General features: G+C 24.0%; 2 protein-coding genes across 6 annotated transcripts; both read left to right on the forward strand.

Moving 5' to 3' along the window:
* The first annotated feature begins 3,387 nt into the window (after positions 1-3,387).
* Positions 3,388-20,532, forward strand: LOC122503972 (OTU domain-containing protein 5-A). 4 transcript variants are annotated; one of them, XM_043614791.1, is made up of 12 exons: positions 3,388-3,923; positions 4,212-4,304; positions 4,716-4,804; positions 5,226-5,353; positions 8,946-9,055; positions 9,158-9,313; positions 9,396-9,552; positions 9,665-9,876; positions 13,714-13,833; positions 13,925-14,080; positions 14,351-14,540; positions 20,106-20,532. In XM_043614791.1, the coding sequence occupies exons 1-12, from the start codon at positions 3,786-3,788 to the stop codon at positions 20,249-20,251; spliced, it is 1,695 nt and encodes a 564-aa protein (XP_043470726.1). In that variant the 5' UTR covers positions 3,388-3,785; the 3' UTR covers positions 20,252-20,532. The 4 variants fall into 4 exon arrangements, with proteins under 4 accessions (XP_043470726.1, XP_043470732.1, XP_043470718.1 ...); XM_043614783.1 differs by having other exon boundaries at positions 3,389-3,923; positions 8,943-9,055; XM_043614797.1 differs by lacking the exon at positions 4,212-4,304 and having other exon boundaries at positions 8,943-9,055.
* Positions 20,533-21,299: 767 nt separating this feature from the next.
* LOC122503701 lies at positions 21,300-24,923 on the forward strand. 2 transcript variants are annotated; one of them, XM_043614360.1, is made up of 7 exons: positions 21,300-21,787; positions 21,897-22,062; positions 22,145-22,174; positions 22,298-22,482; positions 22,944-23,138; positions 23,239-23,475; positions 24,535-24,923. In XM_043614360.1, the coding sequence occupies exons 1-7, from the start codon at positions 21,770-21,772 to the stop codon at positions 24,724-24,726; spliced, it is 1,023 nt and encodes a 340-aa protein (XP_043470295.1). In that variant the 5' UTR covers positions 21,300-21,769; the 3' UTR covers positions 24,727-24,923. The 2 variants fall into 2 exon arrangements, with proteins under 2 accessions (XP_043470295.1, XP_043470286.1); XM_043614351.1 differs by having other exon boundaries at positions 21,301-21,787; positions 22,130-22,174.
* Positions 24,924-25,176: the final 253 nt, after the last annotated feature.

Genomic DNA, 25,176 nt, shown 5'->3' on the forward strand with positions numbered 1-25,176 from the left:
AAATGTTGATAATTGAAGGAAAGAAATGTTTAATAGAATTTATAAGTATTATTTTTTCTGAAATAAATAAAGTACCCGATTCTGCGTAACCGGAATGGCAAGAGTATCAATAAATGTAAAAAATGCGGAATTTTTTTTGAAGTTTATTGAATTATCATTTTATAGGAGACTGAATTTACCAAAAGAAATAAAAATTCTAAAGATTTAATTGAAAAACACTATTTTAATCTAAAAAACATACTAAATATTTAAACTTCAAAATTTAAGTGTCTTTAATCAATTTATTTTTGTCAAACAAAAGTGGCAAATAAAATTCAGTTCACTAATTTAATAATATTGTAAAAAAAATTGTTTGATGTTAGAATTTAAACTTTTTATCAATACCAAGTTTGAGAATTTCATTAAATTTATAAGAATTAACAAAATAATAGAGAATTCTTGAAAAAATTACATGTATTTACCATTTTTAACATCAGTTGAATAGAGGCATGTCTTGATCATTTTTCTTTTATTTGTAAAAAAATTTCTTTGCATCAAGTGGTTATCACACATATGGGAATACTCATAACCAAAATTTCTATCAAAACATTAATTATTACTATAGAAAAACAAAAGACGACACTTTCTGTTCACGGAATAGCAAATTATTATTATGTATAAATCAATTAATGAAGTATTTTTTTTAAAAATTTGAATTTCAATTCTGTTCAAATTAGTTTTAATTTTTTAATTTTTTAACGCAATTCTTTGAAAGAATTCAACTATCTTATTAAATATTAAAATTATTTCCAGAAATTCAATTATTTTCAAAAATTTATAAAAAAATTCTCGTCAACAATTCAATTATCTTTATAAATAGCAAAATTCTTCGCCAAAATTCAATTATATTCAGGAATTTTTATGAAATTCATTATAAAATTCAATTATTTTCATAAATAAGAATATTCATCAGAAGAATTCAATTAATTTCAATATTCATAACATTTTTCGCAAAAAATCAATTATTTTCAAAAAATCTAAAAAAAATTGTCAACATTTCAATTATATTTATTAATAAACAGCAAAATTCTTCAACAAAATTTAATTATTTTCAGGAATTTTAATAAAATGCATTGCAAAATTAAATTATTTTCATAAATATCAGTAGGTATTCATCAAAAGAATTCATGTCAAAATTGCAATTATTTTCAGAATTTTTTCTTAATTTAATGAGTTTTAATGTTATACTATTTTAACAAAATTTCAAAAAAGAATTCAATTATTTAAAAACAATTTTGACGGAGTTCTACACGCGTATTCAATTATTTTAAAAAATAATAAAAATTTTCAGGAATTTAATTATTAAAAATAGAATTTACATAAATTTTTTCGAAAAAAATCAATAATTTGAAACTTTTTTATAAAATTCTTCGCAATAATTAAATTATTCTTATAAATAATAAAACTCATTGAAGAATTTCAATTATTTAAAAATTTATTGATAAAATTCTTTATGAGAATTTTAAGATATATTCAATTTTTCTTTTATTTCAATTTTAAGAAACATTCAATTATTCATTAAATTATCTATGTTTGTATTTAAATAATTAAATTCTCGTAGAATTTTCTAATAAAAATTGATTTAAAAATTAATTTCAGTTAAAGTTTTAGATAATAATTGAATTTTGAAGAAGTTACTAATAATTGCAATTTTTAGAAATAATTGAACTTTGTTAAAGTTTCAAATTCAAATCTTGGAAAATGAAAATTTTTCATACTTTTAATTAAAATTTATATGGCGAACTAATTTTTTTTCAAAAAGCTTCATCGAAATTTTTTAAAATTATTTTAAGTTTTTATTTTCTAATGTATATTTAATTGAAGAATTTCCGAATAACTGAAATTTCGTAAAATTGAATACAAATGAATTCGAAAATTCTCAAAAGGGGCCGACCATAAATTACGTAAGACATTTAGGGGGAAGGGGCTGTCAGCAAGTTCTTACGAACAATAGAAAAAATGGTGCTAATCTATCTCCCCCCTTACGAGGGGGAGGGGTCAAATTTTACAAAAAAATGTCTCACGTAATTTATGGACAGCCCCAAAGAACTTTATCAAAAATTATTAAAAATAAGTGATTTAAAAAATTTTATTTAAAAATTCTAAAAAATAATAATTGAATTGAAATTATGAAAATAATTTTGAAAAAGTTAAAGTAACAATATTCTTCCGTATATTATATAATATAAAATAATGATTTTTTCACTCGGTCACCTGTAATTATTATAATTGTATCAGAATTAGAAATTTTGAAAATCTTAGTTCCCATGGAAAAATAATGATTAAATATTTATTTATAAATGAAGTTTTTTAATAATTTTCCAATTAAGAAAATTTGTAAATAAATGTAATAAAACATTTTTTTGAGTACCTAATCATTTTTAGAGTGAATCAGAATATTTTTTAGGGTTAGGGAAAAAGTCAAAATTTTGTCTGGAAATCAGGGAAAAACAAAATTAAATTTTTGTGGCAACTCTGATCAAAATTTATATTGACAAACCTGTATTTTTCATCTTCGTCCACTTCCTTAAACTTTTCCAAAAGTTCACACTTAAAATTTCCAAAAGTTCAAAAGTTGACAACTAGAACAAAAATAAATTTTTCCCACCAAAAATAAATTTTATGTTCATTTTATTTAATTTTGTAGTTCACGTGGTCTAAACTTTGTCAACTTTGTCAATAACGAAAGACAATTGACATTTTTAGGTTAGGAAATCAAAATCGATGATTTTTTTATCAATTAAGAGTAATTCTCCTTTTCAGCAACAAATTATTGAATAAATAATCATAATTACGAATAATTTTCGTGTAATCTTAGTATAAAGCGAAGAAAAAAAATAAATAAGGATCATAAAAACATATGAAACTCGTATATGCTGCAGACTTCGTATTACTAGCACTGCATTGTAATTTCACATTTAGTATTGCAGACATTTATTGTTCGATAAAATTAATACTATTATTAAGTTTACTCACTTGAATTATTTAATTTACTGGAAAGAATCCCCTCAACAAGCCCTAACTACAGAGGCAAGTTTAAACTCAATTCCTTTCATCGTTACGTACAGGAAACGGAAATGGTAGCGCCACTGTTAACTGTCCGCACCTAACCGCGAAATTCAAAAAAATTTCTCATATTTCAAGTATATTATTATTTAAATCCAGTAAAGTTACTTAAGCAATTAATTAACAATTAAAATATTCACTGAATAATTTGAATACTTTTTTAATTTGATCAAATTAAAAAATTACTTACCGATAATAGTTGTCGCGTTTTCGTTCTCTTCATTACCATTTATAGATAACACTTCGTCCTCCAAAGTTGATCTACTGATCGGGAAAAAAGATGGCTGACCCACAAAACATTGGACGTTTATTGTACACGGAAAAATTTGTGCCAATATCGTAACAAATCAGCAACATTCCGTTTAGTGTACATTTAATATTGTGTTCCAGTTCCGTGAATCGTTAAATAATCAAAATTCTCATGAATTGTGCTTTGAATGAGTCAAAAATTTGTTGAAAATCAATGTGTTGATAGTTGCATTCCTGAGGAAAATAATAGCCTCTCGTAGTGAATGTGATTACGAAGGCAGAGGACTACGACCTTCGTATTGAGTGCACATACGGATTTCCAAAGTGCGTCATACATCAAGCTGAAAATAAAGGAGAAGAAAGAAAATCAAAAATTTATTAGTGAACGTGGTAAAATATTAGCAATTAGTTTGAAAAATCTTTAACACAGAATGACTATTCTTTCTAAGAAAAAACCTAGTGGGACAAAGGACAGACGTGAGGGAGGTAATGGGTCTGAGGTCGATGTTCATGGAGTACAAAACGAACATGGATCAGGCACAATTGCTTTACCTAATAGTTCCTATCAGGTAGGGGTGAACTCATCGTTTTTCGTTTACATCACACTTACACACGTGTCAAAACGTGCCATTTTGTAAATATTTACACCACCCCCTAAAAAAAATTTAGACTCCGAGAAATGATGAAATTTGAATATTCAAATATGTCAAGTCTGCAAATAATTCTCGTAATAAAAAAATTGTTACAGGGTTTAAATTTCATTACATTATTTATAATTTTATTCATAATTTTGACTTTGAAAAATTTGTCATTTTTTTCAAACTTTTCTTAATTTTTTTATTTTTGTAAAAAATTAGGTTCGAGGGGGTAATGGATTTGGAGTTGATCTTCACTCGGTGCAGGGTGAACATGGATCTGGTCCAATAGTTCTCACAAATCCTTCCTATGAGGTGAGAAAAAAGAATTGTTCTTATCAGCAATTTAAAGACATTCAGAAACCTGTTTGTAAATAAAGTCCCAAGATTTTGTTTACCATAATTTCAATTAGTGTCCAAAAAAAAAATGTTTTCTTTTCAATATATAAAATTAATTATTTAACAACACAAATATTTATTTTTAATATAGAAACGAATTATATATCAATTGTGAAGTTTACAATCCCTGCACTGGGGAAGGGCGACAAGTTTACGTTTCACACATTATTTTCTATAAATAACTGTGTGATTTCAAAATTCCTTAAAATCTTGATTGCAATATGTAGTATTTATAGTCATAGCATAGCGAAGGAAATTTATAAAAGCAAATTTTTTCAATGAATGCAATAAAAAAAATTCAATAAAATTAATTAAAATAATTTTTAGGGCACTGATCGTCGTGAGGAAAAACACTTTGAGGATGGCGGTGGTCCCAGTCATGGTAAACGACACCGTCAAAGAGCAAGTCCACACAGGTAAATTATTAAGAAACGAATTTTGAATTAAAGAAAAAAGAAAATAAATTAAATTTATCGAAAATTGTTTCCTTTCTCTATATGTGACGCGATCCCAAGAAAGGTACCTAAGAAGCAAACGAATTATAGGTTGGGTTCGTGTTAGATTTATCTTGATTAAAAGTTTATTTTCAATTATTTGAATTTAAAACCAATTTTTATTAAATATTTTGAATATAATGAAGACTTGAAAACCAACAATTTTTAATTAATAATTGATTCTCTTTCTGTATTTTTACTTAAAAAATTAGAAACATAACCTCAAATTTTTTGCTTCTTAGGTACCTTTCCTCAGAGCGTGACACATATTTCTATTTATTCATTTTTAAATGTAAAATAGAAAAGCAATTTCTAATCTTTACTTTTTGTTTTTGATTTCTAGTTCTTGTATTAATCGAAGTTCGCGAAATAAGCGCGAAAGAGAAAGGGACAGAGGACGTGAAAGAGAAAGGGAGAGAGAACGAGAGAGACAAGCAACGCCTCCCACAGCTTCTGGCAGTGGTTTGCAGGGTAATTAGATTAATTTCCCTTTACATATATATAATTTAGACGACCATCTTGTAGAAATTTTGAATATTCTGAATTTTCTTATTTGAATTATTTAAAATTTTATTTATGACAAAAATGATAATTGTAGGGATCAGAGACCTTTCAGATCACCCTTTCAAAATTTTGTCACCTATTTTTGTAATTTTTTGTAAATTTAGTGTAAAATTTTTGTAAGTTTCGTTTAAGTTTCTAAAAAATTTTAATTACTTTATATTTTAATAAATCTTGCTTTTAATTTGTTTAAACTTTCAACGAATGAAATTTTAGTTGACTTTGAATTTAATTCATAAAAATCTTAAATATAATTCGTAAAAATTCATTTAACCTTTCAAATTTCAATTCATTTTATTTTTAATTACACGAAGAGAGAATAAATATATAAATTTTGTTAAAGTATTTTACAAATTGGGGAAAAAGTGGGACAAAGCGAAATTTTGATATAAAAAATACTAAACTTTAAAAAAAACTTATGTGAAATTTAGTAAAGTTATATTAGAATTTAATTAATATTCTTGATATCTGACAAAATTATACTAAATTTCACATAAGTTTTTTTAAAGATTAGTATTTTTTATATTAAAATTTCGCTTTGTTGCACTTTTTCCCCAATTTGTAAAATACATTTACAAAGTTTAATATATATTAACTCTCCGTGTAATCTTAAATTCAGTTGACCTAAATTTCGATTTATTTATATTTTAGACATCTAATACAATTTGAATTTGAAAAAGAAATAAATAAATTTCTTTACTTTAAATTTTCAGAACTTTATTTTAAAGAATCTAAATTTTATTAATTCCTCATTTTTATTGATAAAATCCTATAGTCAATCCTATAGGTAAATTTTTAACTCATTAACCTTCAATTATAAAGAAAAAAATTTTTTTTCACTAAATACAAATTACTTAATTTTTTCGTCACTTTCTTATAACCTATTTTTAGAAAATAATTCACCTTTTTACCTATTTTAAAGAAAAGAGATACTGTAATTCCTGTAATTGAATGATAATCATATTCTATTAAAGAACGTATTTGAATTATTGATTTAAAAAATTTTTGTTTATAAAACTTGTACAAAAAAATACTTAGGTATTAGTTTAAAAATAATTAGTACCTATTAAACAATGGAAATGAAATTTTCAGAAATGGAAATTAAAATTATTTTCTATCTTTCATTTTCTTTAATGGTGGTAATTGTTTAATATTAATTATTTCAATTAAAGATAATACCATTGTGGAGTCAATTATTAAATAGTAATTAATAATTTAATTTCCATTCAATTGAAATAGAATAATATTTAATTATTTTTCATAATAAGTAGCAAATACGTTTAAAATTTAATTTAAATATAGAATTACGTCTCTAAAGTTTAAGAAAATTATTATTATTATTATTATTATTATTATTATTATTAATTTTTTATTTTTTATTAGGGGAGAGTGGTCCTAAGTTGGCCGCCTAAGCAAATTGGTCGAAAATAGTAACAAAATGAAATTTAATCACTTCGGCAAGTATATATTAGTGTTCAGAGATCGTTTTGCTATAATTTTGTGGTATTTAGAACGTTATAGAATGACTTTTGTAGTCTTAATACAATAAATCGTGAAAAACTGCATTTTGGACATTTCAGAAATAGCGGTCCTAAGTTGGCCACCCCCTGGTCCTAAGTTGGCCACCACTTTTTTTCGCTTGAGTATAAGGAAGAAATGCATATTCTTTTCAATTACGCAGAAATTTTACAAATTTGATACATTTAGGAGAATAAAAACGCATTATTTAACTATTTTTGTTTAGAAAATGAAGCAATATTTTATTTCATTTATTTACAGTGGTGGATGGCTGTAGAGACAGGCGTTTTTGTACTTCATTTTTTCTAATGTTTTTTAAACCATTTTTTTTTGTTTTTTGTCTTTGTTTAATTCCTACGTTACACTTTTACGGTCTTTCTCGTGATAAAAAACACAAAAAAGAAATAAAACATAAATAAAAACAAACAAAAACAATAGGTGGCCAACTTAGGACCACTGTAGATTTTTACAAGTTTCAAATTATTACGCTAATAAAAAAAATTTATTTAAAAAATCAACAGAACCTCTTATTACAACATTAAATAAAGGAACTAGCGCACACACTTATTTAGAAATTTTTAATTATTTATCTCTTGTAGCTGCTCTCGAAAAAACAAGAAAAATCAAATTTTTTTGGTCAAAAACAATATTATTGTCCTCACAATGCGTAGAAGAATCTTAGATTATAATTAGGTCCATAAATTATATCATGGTTTATCAATATATCATACCACAAAATTATAGATTCGTCCAGTATACCATCTCTGAGAAATGCAGGGTGGCCAACTTAGGCCCACGGCCAACTTAGGACCACTCTCCCCTAATAATTAATAATTTTCAAAAATCGTAATACTAAAATTGAAAATAATATTAATTAAGTATTTACTTAGTTAAGAATTAATTTTTTTAATTTGCGAAATAATTTGTTTAATAAAATACAAATTATACAGGAATAACAAAATAATTATCTTTCGAAAATTTAGGAACATTAAAATATAAAAAGTTATGTTAATAATTTTAATTATAAGCAAATTATTTAATTAATATTAATCCCTTATTTGCAATAAAATTTAAGAAATTTAATCAAAATTACTGCAAAAATATGAATTTAATTCTTGAATTCTTTAACTTTACTTTTTTTCACCTTTAAATAACTTTAAAACCATAACGAATTTTAAAATGAAACCTTGATTTTTTTCTATTTCTGACAATAATTGAATTTTAAGGAATATGGAATTGAATTTTATTTTGATTAATATTAATAATAATTATTATTAATACTAATTAGTATTATTTTGATAAACACCATGCACTGAGAGAAAATAATTATAAAATTTTATAAAAGAATTTTTACAATTTAGATAGAATTTGTTAAATAGTGAAATTCTATTGAAAGTTTCTGGTCAGTTTCATAAAATATTTAAGAAATTTAAAAATTCTTACACTAAAATTTCATTTTTAATCACGTTCCGAAATTGTAAAATACTTTTATAAAATTTGATAATTATTTCCTATTAGAGTAATGAAGAAATCATTTAGATTTCCAAACTTTGGGATAGTTTTTTATTAGAAACCACTTGAAAGAATGTGTTCGTTTCATTATTTTCCAACAAATTAAATTTATTTTAAATAATCTAATTCCCAAAGATTTTTCTTAAAATTATTATTTATAATTCATTTATTGAATTTTACTCAAAAAATTCTAATGATAGTTGTATTTTTTAAGAGTGATAGTTGGAATTTTGATAAATAATTTAGTTTCAGAATGTTTGAAACTAGAATTTTCTAAAATTTTATTCCTGTGGAAAAGTAATAATAATGATTATATTGTAAAAAATAATAAACTGAAAAAAGTCAAGAAAAAACAATGTTTGTATGTCAAAATCTGATATAGATGATTAAAAGAATAATAATGAAAATTTATTTTTATTGTCAATTAAAATTAGTATTTAAATCTAATTATAATTTATTCATTAACAAGCAGGTGACAATAGTCGCATGGGAGAGAATCATGAACATGAACTTTCAAATGGCTACAATAGCGGCGATGAATATACTGGTCGCACAAATCTTACAGCCGATGAATGGCAAGAGGTAAATAATCATTTTTTATTAACAATGAAAAATTGTTCCAATTTAAAAAATTCTTTTTTGCGAAGAAACCACTTTAACCTTTTTTTCTATTTTCCCTTAAAGCGTGACCGATGGTTTGAAAAACGAATGCGAAAAGTAGGCTTTATTGTTAAAAAAATGGGCGAAGACGGAGCTTGTTTGTTTAGAGCAGTGTCCGATCAAGTTTATGGCGATCAAGAAATGCATGGAGTTGTTAGGAAGCATTGCATGGATTATATCGTAAGTGACTATTCGTTAGAAGATGTTTATTAGAAATTCCAAGAGAATTTATTGATATCATTTTCACGTTTCTTTCCTTCAGGCAGCAAATCAAGAATTCTTTTCTCACTTTGTTGCTGAAGATTTCACCACATATGTAGATAGAAAACGACAAGAATACGTGCACGGAAATCATATAGAAATGCAGGCCATGTCCGAAATGTATAATAGAAGTGTCGAACTATTTTGTTATAGTACAGGTATTTTATTATTGTTACAATAATTAATTTACTAATCCAAATTTTATGAAGAAAAAAAATCCTATTTTCTTATTTTTCTTTTCTAATTTTGTAAAATTTCCAATTTTTACAGAACCCATTAACATTTTTCATGGAGTGCACAAAACGGACAATGAACCAATACGATTGTCATATCATCGAGTTAGTCACTACAATAGTATTGTTGATCCATATAAAGCAACAGTTGGCGTTGGTCTCGGTTTACCATCTTTTAATCCTGGTTCAGCTGATCGTGCTCTGGTATCAGATGCCGTCCGTCAAAGTGAGGACTTACATATCGAACAGGTATTAAAGTATTTAGTATTCATTTTTCAAATAATTAATTTCTAAGTATAAAATTTATACTTATTTCAAAATTACCAATTGAATTGTTTTCCTAATTTCTAGAACGCTCAAATGAACGAAATACTTCTCTGTCTCAAATATTTTTGAAACTTACAAGGCTGAAATTACAAATAATATTGAAATTAGTTTATTTAGTTGAAAATTCATTTTTTTAATTATAAAAAATAATAATTTATGACCAAATTCAAATATGTAAGTGGTAAATATAATAATTGAACATTTATTTAGTTAAGACTTAATTTTTAACTATAAAAGACGCAATACTTTATAAACAAAATTCAAATAAGTAATAAAAATATCGTCGTTCATTTGAGAGTTTGAAACTTAAGGCACATATTGCAGGCTTCGCACTCATCTAAGCTGAAATCAAATTAAAAAATTATTCCCAAAAATTTTAATAAAATTCTCAGAAACAATTGAATAATTTTTTAAAAATTTTCGAAAAAATTAATAATTTAAAAGAATTTTTTAAAAATTTTTCGCGGGAATTCAATTATTTTCAATGCAATTTGAATAAAATTTCTTTAAAAAATTTAATTAATTATTCGCAATTTGAATTTGAATTCGCAAAAATTAAATTATTTCCATAAATAATAGAATATTTTAGATAAATAAATCAATTATTTTTAATATAATAATTGTAATGAAATTCTTTGCAGAAAATCAATTATTTTCATAAATAATACAATTTTCACGGGAATTCAATGATTTAAAATACAATTTTCATAAAATTATTCAAACAAAATCAATTAGGGTCATTTGGAGTAAATGTAAACAAGGGGTAAATGTAAACAGTAGATGTTTCAGCTAAATTTACAAATTAAAAAATAAGTACGACGTCAATATTTTTACCTCAGCTCACCTACAAGATGTTCTGAGTATTGCCAATATTTTATTTTGACAATTGGCAATGCCATAGTGTAAGTTATTTTTTAATGCAAAAAAGATTGAAAATCAAAATTTTACTGTTTCAGTATTTTGTCTCGCATTTCCATAAAAATAAATTAAAGAATCAAACAAAAATATGTAATTCTTCCTTATTAATGCCCTAACAAAAATTGACTTTGATTTTTGATTTTCGTCAATTTAGTTAATAAATAATTAAGTGTTTACATTTACTCCGAGAATTCGAAAACTCGGGGTAAATGTAAACAGAACTTGAACTACATAGTAGCCAGATTCAAGCAAATTTGATCAATTTTTAAAAATATTATTTTTAGGTTCATCCGCCATATTGGATCCACCATTTTGAAATTTAAAAATTCGATTTTAGATTCTTATTCAGCAACCTTAAAAACTTCTTTTTACCAAGTTGAATAAAAATCTATTAAAATTTGTTCAATTTATTCAAGTTTTTACATTACTAATTTTGTAATGGTTGATTGTTTATTTTATATGATACATTATCAGTCAACTGGTTGATTTACTATACATCTACGAAGAATTTTTTTTTAGTTTTTCCATCCCTTAAAACAGTAGTATACTTGAAATAACTTGTTTCTTAAACCTCGCTTAACTACAGTGGTGTTTACATTTACCCCGAATTTTAGGAAAATTTCAAAATCTCGGGGTAAATGTAAACAGTCAGTTTTAGGCGATTCAGGTGCATCAATATTTTTTTGAACCTCGCAAAATTTTTCTAGGGAACTCTAGTAACAAGTTTTTAATTGCTCGCAAGATCTTAATTATTTTTATAAAAAATAAAATTTATTGCAGAATTTCAATTATTTTTTATATAATTTTAAGGAAGAATCTGACGGGACAGTCAAATCAAAAGTTAGTCCAATGTCATAATTTCGTAATTTAAAAGAAAAACACAAATTAAATTTTAAATTCTTTTCGGTGGAAAGGCGAAGAATTTATTTAATTTTGAATATTTAAAACGATTAAAAGTTGCATTTGAATAAAAATTACAATTTTCTGTCAATAAGAAACATTTGTTAAATTTTAGGTTGTTACTTAAATCATTTATTATTGACAAAAAATTATTATTTTTAGTCAAATATAACTCAAAAATGTTCAAAATGTAGAAAATTAAATTCCTTACGGTTCTACCAAAAGGAATTTACAATTTAATTTGACTTTTTTTTGAAAATACGAAATTATGACATTGGGCTAACTTTTGTTCCAATTGTTTGTCAGATTCTTCCTTAAGTGTATTCCCCGAAAAATGCAATTATTCTTAATAATTCTATTGAAATTCTTCGAAAGAATTGAATTATTTTAAAAAAATTTTATAAAGTTCTTTATAAGAATTCAATTTAAAAAAATATTAAATTATGTATTTGATAAATTATTTATTTTTGTATTAAAATAATTGAATTCTTGTAAAACTTTCTAATAAGAATTGACTTAAAATTGAATTGCAGTTAAAATTTTAGATGATAATTGAATATTTGAAACGTTATTGTGTGAATTTTTAGAAATAATTAAATTTGAAAAGATTTTTAAATTGAAATCTTTGAAAATTTTAATTGTAAAATTGTAATAATATTTAAATTTAAAAAATGATTAAAGTTTTGACTAATTTTAATTAAAAATTTTAAAAAAAAATTGGGATTTTGGAAGAATTACAGTTGTAATTTTTTTAAATTGTAGAATTTCAAAAAGATTTTGCACTGTAATAATTTTAAATATTTTTAAACATAAATTATTCAAGTTTTGAATGGAATTTATTTTGGAAATTATGAAAAACATTAGTCTTTTGGACAATTACACTAGTTTACAAAGATTTTGACCTGCAGCATTTCATTGTCATTTCTTATGTAAAATTTGCTCCCGAATCCGAATATGAAGTCAGAAATTAAGAAAATAGAACAGTTTTCGAGATATAACTAAATTTCAATTTTTTGAGATTCGACAAAAAGTGGATTCACTAATTTACCATTATTTCCGAATATAGTCGATCGATTTTAATTTTCTTTAAAGCGAATTAAAGGTAATTAAATTTCCAATAAAAAAGTATTTGCAACATTTTTTAATTGGACTGACGGTACAATTACTTATATCTTCTAAAATTTTGTTAAAAATTATGAGAAATTCCAAACAAATTCATAAATAGCTCCTAAACCGTCAATCCAATTAAAAAATGTTGCAAATATTTTTTATGTGAAATTTAATTACCTTTAATTTTCTTCAAAGAAAAATGAAATCAATTGACTACATTCAGAAATAATAGTAAATTACTAGCCCTAGGAACTTTGAAAATTTAAATAAATAAATAAATTAGTGTATCCACTTTTTGTCGAAACTCAAAAAATGAAATTTAGCTACATCTCGAAAATTGTTCTACTTTCTTAATATCTGACTTCATATTCGGATTCGGGAGCAAATTTTACATAAGAAATGATAGTGAAATGCCGCAGGTCAGAAATTTTTTTTAATTTTGTAAACTAGTGTTATGATTAAAATTTAATTTGAAATGTAAAATTATTTAATTTTATAAAAATTTAAAATTGGAGTTATTAATAAAATTGGAGTATAAGAAAAAACGTAAATACTTTTTGATGAAAATTAGAAAAAAAAATCAGGAAAATAAAATGCAGAATCAAATTTTTGTGATTTTTGTGAATCGCGTCTAAAACGAGTTTTTTCAGTCATCAAATTTAATGTTTAAACAGCTTCTTTTTTTGGTCTCAAAGCTAATTTTTTAAAAATTAATTATCAAGTGCGAAGCCTAATATTGAATTAGCAAATTATTTGGAATTCAAATCAGACGGAAAAGTGAACTAGAAGAAGAAAATATCAGAGTTGAGAAAATTTTTTTCGTTTTCGTAGACTATGCTGGAGGACAAGATCAAGGCGACCGATTGGGAGGCTACAAATGAGGCAATTGAAGAACAAGTTGCACGCGAAAGTTATTTGCAATGGTTACGCGATAATGAAATGAGAAAAGCAGTAAGTAATATATTTTGTTTAATTTCTCGAGAAAATGAACGAAAGAGAGAGAATGTTTTTTTGACATGTACATGTGCTATTTATTTTAAAGCGATCGGCTAGTAGTAGTAGCTCTAGTACGCTTACGGGTACTCAGCATAGCCATGCCCTCTTTCATTCCCATGGCAGCCGCGCTCAACAACGAAGTCATACTTCTTCTCCAACAGGAACTGCACCAACTGCAGATTCACTACGAAATTCCCCAAAGGTCTGTACAAAACAGACTCGTTTCCGTAAACAATTTCAAAAAAATACGGTTCTTTTTTGACTCAAAATAAATTCTCATTTTTATTTTCAGTTAAAATTTAATTTCTCATTTTCTTTAATTATTAAATTGAGAATAATGTTAAATTCTTTTATTTTTATTGATTTAATAGCTACATTTTAGATTTACTTTCGTCTTCAGTTTATTATTCTGATATTGTCATTTTTTTCACTTGTCATTTTTTTCAATTTTCCAATTTTTGTTTTATTACAGGTTGGTGATTCTGTACGTTATACCAAAAGATCTCCTCAACACCAATCACCGCCAAATGCAAGTAAACCTCTTCTTCCAACGGAATTTGACGTGAATCCTGCGCCTCAAGAACCCGTGCCTGGTAGCAGTAAAGAGTCGCAAGCCTCTCCCGATATTTCTGTTTTTAATCGACTGCCTCCTGAAGTTTTCGGTTAGTATTCATGTGAGATTCAATTTAATTTAACATTCTTTGAGTCAGAGATACGAATTATATTAAAATATAATGTATATAAAACTTTTTCAATTTACTCAAAAGTTTAGTTTTCAATTCAAAATTTAACTAAATTCAATTGAGAAAATAAAAGGGAATTAATTTTTTTTAATTAGTAAAATTTATAATAAATGTAAATTCATAATAGAAATATTTTAATATATCGACTATAATTTAATAAAAATAAATAGAAAGTAAATACAATATCAATTTAAAATAATAAAATTAAGAAAATTAAAAGCTTAAAATTGTTAAAATTAATAACTAATATAAATATTTAAATATATCAACTATACCTAATAAAAATAAAATTTCCTTTAATAATAATTGAAATTTTGTACAATTTAATTGAAAATAATTGATCTTTTTCAAGTACATTATTACAATTTTTGAAAATCAACTTTTGAAGAATTTCAATTGCAAATTTTGAAAATAATTGAATTTTTTGTATTCTAATTTTTTAAAATTTAATTATTTTTAATAGTTTTAATTACATATTTCCGAAAAAAGAAATATATATAAAACCTAATAACATGAAAATTTTTTAAAATTATTTTTAACATTTTGGAGAAAAAAATCATATTTAAAATTTTTAATTATACAAAAATTTGTTCAAGAAATTAAATTATCTTTGAACAAAGTAAATTCAAATTTTTTAAAACTTTCCTTTTTAAACTTATTAAAATTTTGGAGAAATAGTGTTTATATTTATACTTAATTAAAATTCTTCAAAAATTTTATTTTTTTTTTGTAATTTTCAAAAATACAATTGAGGGCTCGGATCGAAGAACCGACGCTTCGCAATGTTCTGTGCGTTTACAAGCGTCGGTTCTTCGATCCGAGCCCTCAATTATTTAAAAGATTTAATCAAATTCCAATTATTATTTTTAAAAGAGTTTACCAAATTTTAACTATTTAGATTTATATTTATATTTATTTATATTTATATTTATATTTAAATTTATTTATTTAATCAAATTCCAATTATTATTTTTAAAAGAGTTTACCAAATTTTAACTATTTAGAAATTTTTAATTAATTGTATAGGTATATAATTGAAGAACTATCTTTCAAAAATTATTCTAAAATATTAAAAAAAATAATTATAAGAATTTTAATTAATTTTAACAGTTTTATTCTAAAAAAATTAAATTTTTGTATTTAAGTAATTGAATTCTTGAAGAACTTTCGAAGAATTATTAAAAATAATTGATTTAGAGATGAAGTTTAGTCAAAACTTGTAGAAAATGTAGAAAATACAAATTTAATTGTATAAGGGTTATGATTATAATTTTTATAAATTTTTAAATTTCAGGTTTTAAATTGAAATTTTTTAAATTTTATTTCCCGTGGAAAAAGAAATAAGAAGTATTTAAATATTTTTTTAATAAAATTATTGAAGTTTTGAATAATTGAATTTAGAAATCAGTGAAAGGTCAAAGAAATACAAAATGGAATTTTTGTGACATCACTGAATTAAATAAACGAATTTTTCGACTTTTTTTAAATTCCTTAATCAATTAAAGCGATTTTTGCCCCTTAAAGTCGATCAGAGGCCTGCAAATCAAAAGAGTGAAATATTTATAGCAAGCTCTTTAAACAAAGTTGTCGATTAGTGGAATTGTCATTTAATATAATTTAATTAACATTTCTACATTTTCTCCATTCTTTAAACTAAAAAAATTGAAAGAAATGAAAGTTTAAAATTATTAAAATTTATAAACAATATAAATTCATATGAGATAAATATTTAAATATATCCAATATAATAAAAATAAATAAGAAATAAATACATAGTATCAAATCAAGTGACCGAGAAATTTATTGCCAGCTATAAATGAAATGACCATTTAGTAGAATTATCTTTAAACATTTTAAACTGAATATTTATTTAATATAGAATACTGATTCCAACAAATAAAAATGCAATAAAATATATTTATTATCAGTTATTATTATTCCAAAACATTATAATTATGTTAAACAGTTAGGAAAAACTGTATAAATTATTTTGTGCAACACCTGTAAGGAAAGTAATACTTTGCATGCCTGTAAAGTAGGCGCAAAACAGTACTTTGCTGCACTAGTGCGGCAAAGAGCTTACTTTGCTGCACTAGTGCGGCAAAGTGCTTGTTTTGCTGCACTAGTGCGGCAAAGTTCTTAAACTTTTGGGTTTTTTTGGTGATATACATAGGTATTTGTTTTCTATTTGTAGAATACCTGTTTTTTACAGTAATATACGCGTAGAAAACCACGTATATTACGTGCGGTAACATACGTTCCAAACCCTGCTAAACAGTACGTATGTTGGCGTCAACTAGCTTTTTTTAAACAGCTTTTTTTATCAAAACCAAAAGGTGTTGCACAAAGTACTGTGTGCAACACGTACGAAAGAAGATTTTCCGACTTCGTGCAAATTGCTGCCCTCGCTTCGCTCGGGACAGCAAACTTTGCACTCGTCGGAAAACAGCTTCTTTCTGTACTTGTTGCACAATATACTATATTATTTTCTTAAATTTTTCAAATAATCCAAATTTAAAATAGCTTTAAAGAAATGTAGTTTTTTTGGTGATTACTTTTTTTTCGAAAAAATTTTCTATTTAATACAGTTCTCAGAATTAAAAATTAAATGAAAAAATAAAATAATGAATTTTAATATTAAATCAATTTTTTAAGTCTTTTCCTGACTTGTGAGTCAGGGAAATCAGGGAATTCAGGGAAAAGTCAGGGATTTTTATTTAAGTAACTGGAAAAAATTGAATTTTGGAGAAGTTACAAATGAATTGCAAAAATTCAAATATTTTCAAAAGTAGGGGAACACAGTCGAGGTCGGCCCACTTTTTGACTTTTGTTTATAACTTTTTTTTAAAAATGAATTTGGACAATTAAAGTATATGGTTGGAAAGTCCTGTTTAATAGAAACATCTTTTCTATACAAAGTAAATTGATTGGTTTTAAAATGAAAAAGTTATAAAGATTTAAAAAAAAAAAATTTGTAGTCCAGGTTGGTTCTTACAGTCAAGGTCGGCCATGTTTAAAATTTAAAGGGCATTAATTGTTAAAAAATAAAATAACATGTTTGGAGTTACGGGAAATTGATTTTTTATTGTTTACAGCTTGTAACTTAATGAAATAACAAAATAATAAAAATAAACAATATAAAAAAATAATTATAATAAAAAAAAATTTTGCACTGAAATATTAATAAAATTAAACAAAAATATTAATAAGATTATCAATTATATTATAAGTTATTCAGAATTGCAGTTTTTGCAAATGAAGTAGCTCGTCCTCATCTTTGCGCATTTGAAACACAAAGTGGCCGACCTTGACAGAAAGTAACATTTCCGAATTGTTGTAACAATGAAGAAATACGTTTCGGGATTCGATTTTTCACTTTGATTTTCTTTCAACCATGAGTCCCACAAAATTTCTGCATGCTTGCCTTGACGATTTAATTTTTTTTCATCTTTTATTAATGGTTTTTCACATGATGCACAAAACTTTTTTTGAGCTTTTTTTGTACCGACGTCACAGAAAACACAATTTTCGATTCTCCGAAATAATGTAATTAAATAAAAAGTTAGGTTTTACTAAGACAAGCTTCGACAAGTATGCGCGTAGGTGGCGCTAGTAAACTTGACAAAAAAACAAAAAACCTAGACAGTGGTCCAACCTCGACTATACTCCCCTAATAAAATTCTTCACAAAAATTCAATTATGTTCAAAAATTAAAAAAAATTCTCGTCAAAATTCAATTATCTTTAAAAATAATAAAATTTTTCTCCAAATTTCAATTATTTTCAAAAATTTTAATAAAATTCTTTGCAAAATTTCAATTATTTTCAAAAAATTTTTCTCAATTCAATGATTTTCAATATCTACAGTTTTAATAAAATTTTTCAAAACAATTCAATTATTTCAAAAAAAATTTTGATAAAATTCTAATCAAACGTCGCAATAATTCAATTATTTTCATAAATAATAACATTTTTTACAAAAATTCAATTACTTTCATGAATAATAAAATTCATCATAGAATTTCAATTATTTTTAATACAATTTTAATTGAATTCCTTGAAAAATTTAATTATTCTTGAAAATTTTATTAAAATTTCTTAAAAAAATTCAAATTTGTTGATAAAATTCTTTATGATAATTTAGTTTCAAAAAACATTCATTTACTCAATAAATTATCAGGGTGGCCACATGTCAGTAAAGTCAAAATACATAATTAATAAAATACATAATTGAATTCTTTCGAAGAATTTTAACAAAATTTTTGAAAATAGTTACATTTTTCGAAGAATTTACTTAAAATTGTATTAAAAATAATTGAAATCCTGTGAAGAATTTTATTAATTTATAAAAGTAATTGAATTCTTGCAATGAATTTTTTCAAATTTTTTTTTAAATAATTGAAATAATGTAAAGAATTTATTAAAATAATTGAATTCCTGCATCGAATTTTATTACATTTTTTTAAATAATTAAATTCTTTTGAGAACTTTTATTAAAAAAGTAGATTGTGAAAATATTTGAATTTCAACGAAGAATTTCATTATATTCGTGAAATGTAATTAAATTCTTACAAAAAATTTAAGAGAATAATTTCATTTTTCTTGTAATTTACTTTAAATTGTATTATAAATAATTGAAATCCTCAGAGAAATTTTATATGTAATTTATGAAAATAATGGAATTCTTACAACGAATTTTATCAATTTTTTAAAAATAATTATATTCTTTTGAAAACTTGTATTAAAAATGTAAATTTTTGAATTTTAGCGAAGAATTTCATTATTTGTAAAATGTACCTAATTTAATTCTTGCAAAAAAATTTCGAAGATAATTTTATTTTTCGAGGAATTTATTTAGAATTGTATTAAAAATAATTGAAACCATATGAAGAATTTTATTATTTATGAAAATAATTGAATTCTTGCAACGAATTTTATTATAATTTTTGTAAATAATTTAATTTTTTTTTGAAAAATTTTATGGAAATTAAAATTTTTATAAAACATAAAGATATTCTTATAAGTTGTTTAATTTTAAAAATGTTTGAATTTGAATGTTTTGAAGAATTTTAATTCCTATGGAAAAATAATAATTAAATACTTATTTAAAGTTACTGATGTTTGCGAATAATTTTACAATTTAAAAAATTCGTAAGTAAATGTAATATGTAGAATGCTTTTTTGAGTATCTAATAATTTTTAGAGTGAATAATATTCTTTTTGGCCAGGGAAAAAGTGAAAATTTTGTCTGGAAATCAGGGAAAAGTCAGGGAAAAATAAAATTAAATATTTGTGGCAACCCTGTTATAATAATTTTCTCCAGTATTTGGAAATCTAAATGATTTCTCCAACAGGGAGGAAATACAATGATCAATAAGAATTTTATTTTATTTTAAATAAATACTAAACTAAATTTTATTTTTCTCGATTTGGACAGTTTTATATTTTTAATATTAATAAATTGGTGTTTTTTTTAAATTTTTAGGTCTAACTGACTGGGAGGATAGTGATATTATATCACAGGTGTTGGCTACTTCTCAAGAGGAATATCTAGACAGCTTAAAGCAATCTCGACTAACTAGTAGTGCTAGTTCTGAATCCAGTGAAAAATTAGATTCTAACAATAGTTAATTAGCAAGAAACAGTCATCATTTTTAACAAATTTTGGAGAGATAAAAGCAAAAGATATATAAACATATATATATATATATATATAAATTTATATACATGTATATATTTCAATATTGCAAAATATCCTCTAAAGTAAAAAAAAAAGAAAAATGTGAAGCAGAAGGTGGTTTGCCTTTTCTCATTTAAATAAAACTTAACGAGTTAACTCGGTACGTAATTTCACAAGCAGTGTGCGTATACATTAGTAAAATATGAAATATTGACCAAAATCCATATTTTCAAATTGTTTTTGTTTTTCTATTCTTTTATGAAATTATGATTTTTTTTATTTTCAAAGAAACAAAGAAAAAAAATATTTAAAAAAAAAACATAGAAAAGTAATTAAATACTTTTTCTTTATTTATATTGCAAGAGCTTGTAAGGCAAATGCATAATATATTATTTTACAATCGAATTTTGCAGTTCTGATTGCTGCTTTATAATATTGTAGAGTATTCAACCTTAGATAAATTATCGAAAGATTTTTTTTATTCATTCATTTTGCAAGAATAAATTTATTATCATTGTAAGCCAAATTAAGTAGCGATATCATTGCTCACTATTTATTCTACAAATTTCATTTTGTTCTTCTTTTATTTTTGGCTTATTATTAGTTTTCAAATTATAGAAAAATGGCTTCGGAAAAGAAAAAAAAAGATTCGTTGCATTATTTGTATTAAATGATTTAAATAAAAAATATATAAAAAATATATATAACTTAAATATATAAATTGAGTTTTATTTTATTGTTTAATACTTTCGTTAAAGGAGAATGGACTTTTGCAAGAGTGCAATAGGAAAATAAAAATGATTGTGGCAAGTGTTATACAATAATGATATTATAATTACCTAACAGGGAATATACCTAGTGTTTAATAAATTCAATTTCAATTTCTCTCGATATATCAAATTGGTTTGATATGTGTTTCAGTTGGAATAATTTTGGAAAAACTTGTTCTTCCTTTGTTTTTTAAGATTTGAATAATTTGAATTAATTATTTCAAAATATGCAGGAATTTTTTTAAAATGGACAAATATATTCGAGAGGCGTTCCTTAAGTCACCGGATACAGCTTTGCCTTAGTATAGATATATTAATAGAACCAAACCTACACTCGCTTCTACTTCTCTAGTGTCTTGAGATCTAAACTTTCAATACTCATCTGATTTAGTACAGTGCCGACAGACGGGAAATTTTTTTATTTTTTTCAAGTTCCAATATATAATTTGTGTATTGTGTTATGCGATTTTTTCAAAGTTATATTATTTTCTACATGATATATGTTCATTTCAAATAATTATCGGCTCTACCTGAAGTTTTGCAAACGCAATGTTTGCGCTTACGCTTATCACTGCAGGTGACTTTTTTATCACATGTACACTTCGAACTTAGGTCACTTTATGCCGCTGCTGCAGTTTTATTCTCTTTCCACAGAGAAACTTTTTAAAAGTACAAAAAGAATCGAAACTATACTAAAAAATGGATTACAAATCTAAGGTAAAATTAATTTCTTTTCAATAGTTTGAGAATTAATTATCAAAACTGGTTTTTTTTAATGAAACGTTTTTCACTAAAGTTGTTACTTTAATACTAATTTCGTTTTCAGTCAACATTTCGAAAAAGTTGTTTATACAGAAAAAAGTTATTTTCTCTGTTGGCACTCTTGACACTGACAACATTGTCAATTATAATTTTCTTTTTCTACATTTCGAAAATAGAATCGAAAATCAATTTCAATGATGATGTTATTCCAAGTGAAAAATATCAAAAAAGTAAATATAATTTAATTGTCTAAATTCAGTTTTAAGCAAAAAATAATTTCCTTGTTTTTAATTTTAGCATTTCCTGTTTCAGTACTAAGTAAATATTACAATTTTTCAAATGGTACGTTATTTTTTATTTCTTTATTCCCTCAGATAGAAGCAATTAAAAAGAATTTTCCAGATTTTATCTTCTTCTCGCTTTAGATTTACATAAATTTTAATAAAGAGAAATGTTCTTTTATAGACAATAAGTGGTACAACAGTGAAAATGTCTCGCAGAGAAATAAGGAACTCATCCGTGAAGTTAGAGAGAATTGGATAATTGAAAAACCCAAACACACTAATCAGAATTATTCGCTCAAATTTCCAGAGGTGAAAGACCCTTCAATGGGTCAGGCTGAAGTAATACGGGAAATTTTCAGTAATGCGGTAAATATTTCATCTAATCAAGTAAATTAATATTTAGAAAATTTTGCAAAAAAGTATGCAAGTTTTTTCAAACCGATAAAATTTTCATTAAACTGTCAAAAAAAATTTTTTTAAAGTACTTATTTTTGTTTGAAAATTTTTGTTTAGAAAAATTTAATTTAGATAAAAAATTTGGTTTTTATGAATAATTAAAATTTTTTAAATAATTAATTAATATCCTGTGAGATGCGCAGGAGCTTTTTAATTACATACGTAACAGCATCTAATTATATTGTATGATCATGCTCGTTTTGTTATTATTTACTTAATATTTGCAGCGCGCTAATTTAGTTATGAATATGTTCTTTTTTTTATTCCTTACAAAGGGTACAACTTTGTAAACCCGTTTATAATTTAAATAAATAAATATAGAAAAATCATTTGATAAATAATAAATAAATCAATTAGATTATTATTTTTAGAAAAATGGTTTTTTCATCGAATGCGGAGCATACGATGGCGAGACTCGTAGTAATACATTAAATCTTGAACGTTATTTTGGATGGACCGGAATTTTAATAGAGGCAGATCCAATAAATTTTGCAAAAATGACTTTAAAAAATCGAAACGCTTATTTATCGCCAACATGTCTCAGTATTACACGTTATCCAACAGTTGTAAGTTAAAAATATTAAAAAATTTTATTTATAATGCGAAATAAATTCATTAACTCTTGAATTAAATTAATTAACATCAATATTTTATTTTTAATTTTAGTCATCGTTTTTAATGGCGGATAATATTGGACGGCTTCATGAAATTGACGATAATCCAGAACTTACAAATAGTCCGGATATTGCTCATAAGGGAAAACACATTAATGTCCAATGTTTTCCATTGATCACTTATATTCTTGCACTAAATCGAACGAGCGTTGATTATTTTAGTCTCGACATTGAAGGCAATGAAATTCAAGTGCTTGAAACTATACCATTTCACTTGGTTGATATTAAAGTAAGATTAAAATTATTATTAATCAAAGCTAGTTGAAATTATTTTTCTTGTGTAATTAAAAAACAACTTTTAATAAATTGTAAAATTTATTTTTGTTTTTGTAATTTTTTTAAATTTAATTTATTTAACTAATAATGTCAACATTTAATTTTAATTCTAAATAAAATTTAATTTTAAAAGTACCTATTTTAATATTAATTCAAATTCTAATTTTAAATTTAATTCTTTTTTGTTTTGCTTCCTCATAAAGGAAGCCTTATAGTGATGCCGATTTCCGAATTTTTTAGAACCAATTATTTTTACAAATTTTCAAGTGTAGTATATATAATTCGTCGAGAGGAACAAATGTCCGGATGTATGTGTGTATGTATGTATATGTGTGTGTGTGTGTGTGTGTGTGTGTGTGTGTGTGTGTGTGTGTGTGTGTGTATGTCACCGATTCTTGTGGACAAATTTTCTCTTACACGTCTTGACGGATTTTGATAAAATTTTGTAGGTGTATTACTACGGTCACGAATACCAAAAATCAGACAAAAGGATTTTCAAAAATATCTAAAAAAAAAAATTTTTTCAACAATTTTTTAATTTTTGGATTTTTTGAAATAACTTTTTTCTATATTAAAATTTTTATTAATTCTTGTCAAAATTGCATTCCTGACATAAAAACGAATCGATTCATGTATATAAAGTATATATTTTATCAAAATTTATAGAATTAATAAATGTTTTAAATTTTCACAAAAAATTGAAATTTTGTATTTTTTGACATTTTATCTTAACACTTTAAAATAATTATTCTAAAATAAAAAATTAAACAATTGGTATATATTATATTGAGGAAGCTTAATGATCATGAAATGAACAACTTGTTTACATTATTTTCACTTATATTTGATCTGAACAAACTTAATAAAGTTAAAATTAATTATTACACTTAATTATTATTAGTGAAACAAATTATAAACTTAATAATTGAAATAAATAAGTAACAAATAAAATAAATAAATTTTAAATCTTTTTTTGCAAATGTATTAAAATTATTATACATTTCTTTTCCAGACACTGTCTGTGGAATATATTCACAACACAGAAAGTAAAAAATATATGATTGATCTGATGAAGGGAAACGGTTATTACGTCTACAGTTATGTCGAACACGATAACAATCTAGCAAACGACATTATTTTTGTTAAAGAAACTTTCATACCCTCAGCAAAGAAAAAATCCAATTTCCTCCTGAATATGTTGTAAAAATTGTGAAATAGTATTTTCTTTTTCTTATAAATTATTCACAATTTTACAAGAAAAAAAAATTAACTGTGATTTCTATTAAAATGAAAATCTATGTAAGAAATAATAAGACAAACGAAAATATTCTGACAAAGGAAATTTTTAATATTTTCCATTGCACAGATTCTTGTTTAATTTTTAATAAATTTTTAAATATAGATTTTCAAATTTTTATTTTTACTTTAATTTAATTTTAATAATAATACCTAATATTTAAAATATTTATATAAATTATAAACAATCGTTATTAATAGATTTTGTAAATAATCATGCCAGTATCGCAATTTAGGGTATAAATGTAAAATTAAGAAAAAGAACAATTTTTTTAATACGAAAATGTTTTTAATAATAAAAAACAATTTTTCAAATTTAACTGAATTTTTTATTTTAACTAATTAAACAGTTTATTCA

Source organism: Leptopilina heterotoma, unplaced genomic scaffold, assembly GCF_015476425.1.
Source record: "Leptopilina heterotoma isolate Lh14 unplaced genomic scaffold, ASM1547642v1 Lhet_11, whole genome shotgun sequence".
NCBI classification, from domain to species: domain Eukaryota; kingdom Metazoa; phylum Arthropoda; class Insecta; order Hymenoptera; family Figitidae; genus Leptopilina; species Leptopilina heterotoma.

Coding starts and splice junctions, on each gene's coding strand:
- LOC122503972 (XM_043614783.1), top strand. CDS start 3,786: ATGACTATTCTTTCTAAGAAAAAACCTAGTGGGACAAAGGACAGACGT. Junction 9,877..13,713: donor AGGACTTACATATCGAACAG/GTATTAAAGTAT, acceptor TCGTTTTCGTAG/ACTATGCTGGAGGACAAGAT. Junction 13,834..13,924: donor ATAATGAAATGAGAAAAGCA/GTAAGTAATATA, acceptor TTTATTTTAAAG/CGATCGGCTAGTAGTAGTAG.
- LOC122503701 (XM_043614351.1), top strand. Junction 22,175..22,297: donor ATATTACAATTTTTCAAATG/GTACGTTATTTT, acceptor GTTCTTTTATAG/ACAATAAGTGGTACAACAGT. Junction 22,483..22,943: donor GGGAAATTTTCAGTAATGCG/GTAAATATTTCA, acceptor TATTATTTTTAG/AAAAATGGTTTTTTCATCGA.